The sequence below is a fragment of the Triticum urartu genome, chromosome 4A (genome assembly GCF_056163025.1).
Source record: "Triticum urartu cultivar PI428250 chromosome 4A, HENAU_Tu73, whole genome shotgun sequence".
NCBI lineage: Eukaryota > Viridiplantae > Streptophyta > Magnoliopsida > Poales > Poaceae > Triticum > Triticum urartu.
Window position 1 is genome coordinate 424,693,651 of NC_141876.1, and position 9,808 is coordinate 424,703,458.

The 9,808-nt window shown below is 48.5% G+C and overlaps 1 protein-coding gene and 1 long non-coding RNA gene across 2 annotated transcripts; one reads left to right on the top strand and one right to left on the bottom strand.

Moving 5' to 3' along the window:
* Positions 1–6,149: 6,149 nt before the first annotated feature.
* CP1 (Ca2+-binding protein 1) lies at positions 6,150–6,977 on the bottom strand. The gene has a single exon (XM_087518513.1). The coding sequence runs from the start codon at positions 6,841–6,843 to the stop codon at positions 6,340–6,342; it is 504 nt and encodes a 167-aa protein (XP_087374639.1). The 5' UTR covers positions 6,844–6,977; the 3' UTR covers positions 6,150–6,339.
* A 925-nt stretch (positions 6,978–7,902) lies between these two features.
* On the top strand, positions 7,903–9,808 carry LOC147976040 (uncharacterized). Its single transcript, XR_015601294.1, has 3 exons — positions 7,903–8,164; positions 8,660–8,781; positions 8,878–9,808. It is a non-coding gene; the product is annotated as an uncharacterized LOC147976040 (long non-coding RNA).

Below are 9,808 nucleotides of genomic sequence, written 5' to 3' on the forward strand. Positions count from 1 at the left end.
TTATTGTTGGATGGGTATTATCTGTAAAAATATGATATTTAAAATGTATACAAGAGCAATTCTCCTTTGGTGTTATCTGTAAAATTATGATCTTTGAAATGTATAAAAGAGCAATTTTCCTTTAGTTCAAAGAAAGCTTTATTTTGTACAAGTTTTGGTTGCACGAGACAATTTTCAAACTTTGACTATCTTGGTAGGAACAACTTTGCCTGGAATATTTAAAATATGTACCTAAGTGTTTGCTTTTGAATAAAGGGTGGGTTTTATTTACTTAAAATGAAGCATCAAGTGGATACAAACACAATAAGCACATACCCAGCCTCTGCGTAGGTAGGATGCACACACACACAAAATACCGGCAAATAACAAAGTAATATAACACCAAAGTTATGCCTAAGCGAGAGAAAAAAAGGAACCGATCAAATCCGCAGTCGGCAAACAACAGGAATGACCACATTCACACCAATCATCTTTTTGAGTTAAATCGAAACTTTATTTATTAGAAATAATCAGTACATCGTTTGTGATGATCATTACAATTTCATTGATAGGCTCCTCAACCCAATCCGAAGTCAAAGAAAATCTAGCTAATCTAGCAAGTTCATGAGCAACTTTGTTTCCCTCTCTATTACCGTGTTCGAGTCTAGTCACCACAAAATCACATGCATAGTGAAAACAATCATCAAAAATTGCCGCTGCCGCACCCGCTGATTGTCCTCCTGTAACACCCAGGATGTAACTTTCCCTATTTGTACTCCAACTCTTGCCGTTTCCGGCGTTAAGTTATATTTATTTCCTCGGGTTTGGGTCTTTGTCTCCGTGAGTTGTTGTCGTTGTCATGCATCTCATATCTTGTCATCATGTGCATTGCATTTGCATACGTGTTCGTTTCATACATTCGAGCTTTTTCCCCGTTGTCCGTTTTGCATTCTGGCGCTTTGTTCTCCTCCGGTGGTCATTTCTAGCTTTCTTTCGTGTGTGGGGATTAAACATTTCTGGATTGGACCGAGACTTGCCAAGCGGCCTTGGTTTACTACCGGTAGACCGCCTGTCAAGTTTCGTACCATTTGGACTTCGTTTGGTACTCCAACGGTTAACCGAGGGACCGAAAAGGCCTCGTGTGTGTTGCAGCCCAACACCCCTCCAACTTGGCCCAAAACCCACCAAACTCTGCTCCATCATCTAGAGCGTTCGATCACGATCGCGTGGCCGAAAAACGCACCTCATTTGGACTCTCCTAGCTCCACTTATGCCTATAAATAGCCCCCCTCCCATTTTCGGATCTCTCTCCCTCTCCGAAACCCTAAAAAAAAGATTCCCGCGCGCCGGACACGTCCGTCGGCGACCGCGGCCAACCGGGAGGCGCCACGTGTCCCCGCCGACCTCCTCCTCCGCGCGGCCCGGCGAGCCCGCGGCAGGCCCGCCCCTCGCCGCCACCGGGCCAGATCCGCGCCGCCCGCCGCCTCTCTCTTCCCCGACGCCGTCCGCCGGCCCTGCCGCCTCGCCGCCGCCCCTCTCCGCCACCGGCCGCCGCCGCGCATCTCCGTCGCCTCGCCGCTGCTGCCCGGGCGCCGCGCCGCCCCGCTCCACTCCGTCCTCGCCGCCGTCCGGCCCCGCCGCCGCACCGCCCGGCCTCGCCGCCCCTGGCCTCTCCCTCCTCGACTTCCATGCTCCGGTGAACAGTGCGCGCCGGCGAGCCTCGGGAAGCGTGCAGATCTGAGATCCGAAATTTGACGGTTGACTTTTCCCTCCAAATCCTAATTTTTTATGCAATCTTTGACCTGTGATATCTCCGCATCTGTAGCTCCGATTTGGACATATAGTATATCAAAATATTCGACTCGATGAGTACATCTTTTCATTCCATTGCATCATTTTCATTTGAGTTCATCTTGATGCCCGAAATGCTGCTAGTAGGAGGCTTCGTGAGCTATTTGTCAGATCCGCTAGTTCATCTTAGACTTTTGTCATTTTTGCCATGATTGTTGTGTGCATGATATGCCTGTGAGTCCTTCATATGTTTTGTTAAGCATCTTGTTATCTTTCTAGAGGTGCAACCCATGCATTTTTAGGATGTGTGTGGTGACTTGTGCAAGCTTGCAAAGTGAGGCACCCGGTAAATCTGTTTTCAGGGACTTAGTAATTTCACTAAGTCTTGGGATTGTTTAGTTCATGATGCCTTGTGTTCACGTTGTTTCCTAGTGATCCGTGCCTCTTTTGAGGATGATCAGTACAGGAGTTTTGTTAATATTGTAGTGCTCTATCTATGCATGTCTTCGTTTGCAATTATGGATCACCCTAGCTTGAGTCAATCGAGCTCTACTTTTTCTTCGTTGTGAATCTGGGTAGATCGTCAACTTGTTTGCGATTTTGCCGATGTTATTGTAGTTGATCCGTGCATGCTATGCCATTGTTCTTGCCATGTCTAGCTTGTATTTTGTGCCTTCTTAAGGAATGTATGCTTGTCTTGCCATGACTTGCACCGTGGTGAGTGCATCGAGCTCGTAAACATGCCTTCGTGAGTTATGTTTCAGCATGTCCCAGTTTTCACTAAGTCCGAAAACTGATTATGTTTTTGCTATGTTCGTGTGCTTGCAATTGTATTTTCTACTCCCTTTTGGCTCAAGGTCACTAAGGGACTTTTGTTAAGCTTGTTGAGTAGCTCCATGCCATGTCTTTCTTTGTCATGTTCAGGTCCTGTAGCATGTTGTTTTGCTGCTCCGAAGAGGGCTATATGATCTGAAATTCCAGATGAGTGTTAATTTCACTAAGTCTGAGATCTGTTTTACCATTTGCGTTTTTGCCATGCTTGTTTGAACCTGTTAATGGATGAATTGGCCATAGCTCAGTGCTAGACTTTTGTTAAGCATCTTGTGGGCATCCCTGCCATGTATTTTTTTGTCATGTTTGGGTGCTGTAGCATGTTCATCTCATTGCATTTAGATGCCTACTTGCTGTAAATCGCAGACCGGTGTTATATTTGAATCGCTTGCCATTTCCAAACCGTAACTCCGATTCCGGCGTTCTTTATATAGTTTTCAAGAGATATCATCTCATCTTTCCAGTAGAATACTTGGATTTCCATGTTGAGGCCAGCTTCATGCATTTCCTGTCATATCTTGCATTTGGCATCCCGCATCGCATCCCGCATAGCATATCATCATTTCATCTTATTGCTTGTTCTTGCACGTGGTTGATTGTATACTTGTTGCTTGTTTGTCTTGTTTGGGTAGAGCCGGGAGACGAGTTCGCTAACGAGGAGCCCGTTGAGTTTGCTTGTGAGGATCCAGTCAACTCTGACAACTGTGCAGGCAAGATGATCATACCCTCGAAATCACTACTATCTTTGCTATGCTAGTTTGCTCGCTCTTTTGCTATGCCATTGCTACGATGCCTACCAATTGCTTGCAAGCCTCCCAAATTTCCATGTCAAATCTCTAACCCACCATTGTCCTAGCAAACCGTTGATTGTCTATGTTACCACTTTGCTCAGCCCCTCTTATAGCGTTGCTAGTTCCAGGTGAAGATTGGAGGCCGTTCCTTGTTGGAACATTTATTTACTTGTTGGGATATCATTATATTGCCATGTTATCTTAATGCATCTATATACTTGGTAAAGGGTGGAAGGCTCGGCCTCTCTCCTAGTGTTTTGTTCCACTCTTGCCGCCCTAGTTTCCGTCATATTGGTGTTATGTTCCCGGATTTTGCGTTCCTTACGCGGTTGGGTTATAATGTGAACCCCTTGACTGTCCGCCTTGAATAAAACTCCTCCAGCAATGCCCAACCTTGGTTTTACCATTTGCCACCTAGCCTTTTCCCTTGGGTTTCGCGGACTCAAGGGTCATCTTATTTTAACACCCCCCCCCCCCCGGGCCAGTGCTCCTCTGAGTGTTGGTCCAACCTAGAGCACCGTGCGGGGCCGTCCCTTGGCAACTTGGGTTACGTTGGCTCCCGTACGCTTAGCTTATCCGGTGTGCCCTGAGAACGAGATATGTGCAGCTCCTATCGGGATTTGTCGGCACAGCGGGCGGTGTTGCTGGACTTGTTTTACCATTGTCGGAGTTTTCTTGAATTACCGAGATACCGAGTCTGATCGAAACGTCTTGGGAGGAGGTCTATTCCTTCGTTGACCGTGAGAGCTTGTCATGGGCTAAGTTGGGACTCCCCTGCAGGGATTGAACTTTCGAAAGCCGTGCCCGCGGTTATGGGCAGATGGGAATTTGTTAATGTCCGGTTGTAGACAACTTGAACCTTAATTTAATTAAAATGAATCAACTGAGTGTGTTACCGTGATGGCCTCTTCTCGGCGGAGTCCGGGAAGTGGACACGGTGTTGGAGTAATGTTTGCGCAGGTTGTTCTCTAGTTTCTCGCTCGTGCTTTGCCTCCTCTTCTCGCTCTCCTTTGCGAATAAGTTAGCCACCATACTTGCTAGTCGCTTGCTGCAGCTCCACTCATATTTTACCTTGCCATTCCTATAAGCTTAAATAGTCTTGATCGCGAGGGTGCGAGATTGCTGAGTCCCTGTGGCTCACAGATTACTATTACACCAGATGCAAGGCCTGATGATTCCGCTCCAGGAGATGCGTATGAGCTCAAGTAGGAGTTCGACGATACTATGTTTCCTTTCCCGATGATCAGTAGTGGTGCCCAGTTGGGGGTGAACGGGACCGTTGTCGCATGTTGGGTTCTCTTTTATTTTGGCGCCGTAGTCGGGCCATGAGTGTTTGGTTGATGTAATGTTATTTATGTACTTGATTGACGTGGCGAGTGTAAGCCAACTATGTTCTCCCTTTTATTATCATATTACATGGGATGTTGTGAAGATTGCCTAACTTGCGACATATGCCTTCAATGCGATTATGTCTCTAAGTCGTGCCTCGACACGTGGGAGCTATAGTCGCATCGAGGGTGTTTCACCTCCGTCTTGCATGGTCTCAATCACCTCCGAAGGCAAGAATGTAGGTTTTCACCCTGAAGAACTGATATGAGCATATCCGAGTAATGCCTTCAACAAGGTAACAATGTAAAAAAGATAGCCATTGCTAGGTATAACCAACTCGGGCCAAGCCTGGATTTTCACCACAGAGCTCGATACCGAGTACTCTAGAAGCACCACTATCGAAGTCAATCGTGTGTTATTGCCACCACTTTTCCGTGATCCTAAGAGTTGCATGCGTTGGGCTAGAACATTGATCGCCAGTCTGCACAATCATATCTCAAGTCGTCGTCCACGGAATGCATTTCACTGCCGAGGCAACCATCGGATATGGAAAGGGAACCCCTGCAAAGACCTTTTGGTGGGACCACAATTCGCGGCACGGCCGCCGCCGCAGTGGTCACCACACCGACCAACATCGAGATGGAGCACATCACCACGTCTACCATCTCACCGGATATAGCCCTGCCCAGACCCGTCGGCCATGGAGCCGACATAACCGGATCGTGAGCAAGGTAGATCAGTCAGTGGAGCTGTCGCCCGCCTAGCCGCCACATCCGTGTCGAATCCAGCCGGGGCCTCCCCATGGCGGCGACGAGTGCGAGAAGCCGTCAAAGGGTCAGCACTCGCCGACCGAAAAGGAGATGGCGACTCCGGGACCTTGGATCCGAGGAACCAAGGTGAGGCAGTGCATGTTCTCACCACCATTGTGCGTCGCGGGGCTTTGCTAGACGACCTTCGACGATGACGGCGAAGGAGGGAGTAGCGGGGCTTTGCTAGACGACCTTCGACGATGACGGCGAAGGAGGGAGTAGCGGAGACGACTCCAGAGTGGCTTAGTGTTTGTAACCATGGGTGAACTGATTTTTAGTAGCTTTCGATATTTATCTGAGTTAAATTGGTTGCTTACCCATTGTCTTCTTTTCTTATATAAAAAATAAAGCAGCCACGCATACTGGCGCTCTGCATGCTAGTGACATACTCTCTCTATTTCTAAATGTAGTGCACCCGCATTTTCTGAAATCTAAGTTTGAAAATACGAATTAAGTGCTATAATTTTTGCTATCGCCACAGTTGGTCTTGTTGACTAAATTTATGATTAAATTTAGATTTCGAAAAGTATGGACGCACTACATTTAGAATGAGGGAGTATTATGACCTGCAGGGGAGTAGAGCACTTGTTTAAGTTTCCAAGGATACACGCATAGTATCTTTCATGTTTCTCAAAGATTTTCGATTTTTTATGGGTAACAGTACGATACATTCAAAACTCACGGTTAACGAGAACCACTCACAACAATCAATCTCACGCCAGCCTGCTCTCCCCACCAACCAAATTTTAGGGGGAAAAAGTCCCAAAAAATCAAGTCTAGTGCTTTACAGTCGGATTATTTTAGATTCTTCAGACGATGGCATCAAAGTCCACGGCGAGTATTCTGGCGAGCGCCTCGAGCCCCACGCCGCCGTCGCCGTCACCAGCCATACTTATCATGGCGCGGATCTCGTCGTCGGCGACCGGCATCCCGGCCCACCCGAGGTAGGCCTTGAGGTCCTCGAACCCGACCTTGCCGTCCCCGTCGCGGTCCATTAGCCGGAAGGCGTCCTCCATCGCGGAGCGGCAGCCGCTGTCCGCCCCCGCCTTAGCTGCGCGGCCAAGGAGGCCCTCGAACTCGTGGTACTGCACGAAGCCGTCGAGGTCGGCGTCGGCGGCGGTGATCATGGCCTCGATGTCGTCGTCGTCGAAGCGCTCGTCGGTGGCGCCCGCGTTGGCGTAGAAGGTCTTGAGGTCGTCGCGGCTGATGCGGCCGTCGTGGTCCGCGTCCAGCACGTCGAACGCCGGCCGCAGGTCCCCCGCGCCGGCGCCGGCGGGGAGGTCAAGGCCCGCGTACCTGCCGCCGGGACACATGCTTACTTCGGCGCTGCGGGGAGGGAAATGTGGAGCCTCGCGACAGCCGCAGAGCTAGATTGGAAGCGCGATCTCTGTTTGTTTGTTTTTTCGGGAGGCAGAGAGGGCTGGGAGGCTATTTGGGTTTGGCGAGGAGAGGAGGCCCGTATTTATAGGCGGCGGAATAGAATTCTCCAGCTGGCCAGGAGGGCTATTGGTGGACCTCGTCTACGGCCTGCTGTATATCTGTATCTCACGTTTTGATCTTGCAGATTCCCACCGGGACACGGGTGTTTCGTGGAGGTGGTGCACTGGGTTTTCTCGCGATTTCTGTGTCAACGCGGGTGATATGAGTATTTAATTGGTTTGATTTACGATTTGAGGTGAGAGAAAGCTTGGAGGGCAAGGAGCCGAGCGTGGGGCCACAGGTTTTCGGCGCTTGGTTGGACCGGTCCAATCGGGAAGACGTGTAGGCTGACATCACGGTGGGTCGCCGGTACGAGCTCTGGCCGTCGCTTTCGGTGTGAGATCCTTCGTGGCGTCAGAATTTTTTGTGGCTGAGTTTGTAGTATCTTTCGCAAGGAAAGCTGCTTGTGCAACACCACGCGCGTGACTGTTCGATCCACCTTACGTTCCTGAGCGCGTGTGGAAGGAAGGAAGGAAGGAAGGAAGGCTGTGTAGCTAACACCACGCGCATATCGTTTTTGAAGAGCGTCTTCGGTCTTAAAAAAAAGAGTTAAAAGCATTGGGGTCCTAGAACTTGCTCACAATATGATGGTTTGGTCATATAACTTGCAAAATGACCTTACCCAGTCTCACAACTTGCACCCAATGTGCAACTTTGGTCCTGGACCAATCGAGACAAGTGGACTCGTCGGGCCCGAGCCGGTCAGCGCGCGTTTTTGCAAAGAGCCCCCTGCCTTTCATTAGAATCAACCCGCTGTGCTGAGTGAACTGAAAACACAGCTGCGATTTTATTCAGTTGCTCGATCGATTGCGGTGTTGCCGCTGCAGGTGACGTGGTGATCAATGCGTGGTTCAGCATCCGGAGGTCCCCATAACCGCCGTAATCATCCGCAACTCAATTTACTCCCAGAAATAACCGCTTGCTGTTGAGTGATTTACGTGTACTGTAGCCATTCTCCCATTCGCAATCTCTCTTCAGTGTGTCATATTTGTTGCTAAAGAGTTGGTTAGTGTTATTTGCTGATGCTTCAGAGTATGCATGTGTCAGAAATCAAGCTTGCTTCACACATTGATCCTGGCAGTGCTCCCTCTTCAGGAAATAATCAGTAAACTGGAACTGCCAGAGTGCTATTTGCAGGTCAACCTATATTACAAAGTAAATATTGTTCAAGACTAATGAGGTTTAGTATTTTCTCGCTATTACTTTATAGAATGATATGACATCATTTTTCTCATCACTGTTTGAAATACTTCAAATACAAAAGAAGTTTTTTCTCATCAGCGTCAGAAATCTCTATTTGAATATTTTAAATACGAAGCAAGTTTCATAGCACTTTGCAATATAATGAACCTCTTGCACCAAGTGTATGGAATCCTCATGGCTATTCAAGCACATCGGTGCGTGTTCTAATGTTATAAAAGCAGATTAACTAGAGCCTGGATATACTGAGCAGAGTGGATTTCTGTTATATTATTCTAGTACTTCTGTATCCATGTATCACCTAATTGGATGAAGAACAGATAAACTGTTCCCAGTCGCTAAACATTTGTGGATTAAGCCAAGGAAGTACGGCGGTGAAATATGCATCTAATCATTTCTGGTTTCAAGACAGTACTTACTAAGAATTTGATTTCCATTCTGTCTCCACAGGTGCTCTAGCCATAGCAAGTGTTCTGCTCAACCCCTAGACTTTAGGTGGATGTACTGTTTTCAGTGGTTCGGTTCCTCTAAGCAAATCATTTGCTGACAGGGTGACGCCTGAAGCCAGAAAGGTAACAACGACCCACCAAATCATGGTTAAACCAATTATATTTCGTAGTTGAATCCTCTTACAAATGTCTTGTCTCTGGATTCTTGCAAACCTGCAGACGCCGGTTTTATGGTTCCATGGGATGGCAGATGGGGTGGTACTATTCGAAGTCGGGCATGCTGGCTACGCGTTTCTCCAAGAGCTTGGCATGGCCTGTGAATCCAAGAGCTGGGCACGCTGGCTGCACGTTTCTGCAAGACCATCATGATCGTCGTCGTCGAACCACGAAGATCTACACTAGCTAGAGTACTTCACAAACGTATGGGCACCGTTGCTAGGTGGCACATTGCTAGTACATATGTGACCTGAATCTCAGTTTATCTTGCCACACGAATGCTTTGGAACATGATCCTATGAATTTTTTTATGATATCCAACAAAAGGATTATGATACTGTTACAGTTAACCAGTTCTCTGCCATCTAAATTCGTATGCCTGATGACTTGCTCTGTTATTTGTTGATGCTTCGATTAACTGTCACATGAATCTGACATGGGCAGTGGCTCATCAATGATGTTCTCTGCCGTCTAAATTCGTGTGCTTGATGACTTGCTCTGTTGGTAGTGCTATCTGAATGCTCCTCCGGCTCCCAGCCCCCGGCATCATTCGACGAGGAGGAGGCGCCCGCCACCGGCGGCAGGCCGAGCTCGTCGTCCGAGGCCTCAGCAGGAAGCCGAGCTCAGGCTGCGGCGCATATCTCCTCCAGTCACCGCATGACGGAGGCCACCGATCTGTGATCCAACAACGTTCAAGAGTGAAAACTCCATACGTTCATGGCTCCATGGGACATGCGGGTAAAATTGAGCAGTGAGAAGCGTGGGGCTAGCCAGGCCGACTGTTGTGCAACGCTGCCATTCCATTCCAGCCTAGCTTTGGTTTTCTTGCCTGCCTGCCTGACTGCACATCACGGCGGGTTGATTCTAATGAAAGGCAGGGGGCTCTTTGCAAAAACGCGCTCTGACCGGCTCAGGCCCGACGAGTCCACTTGTC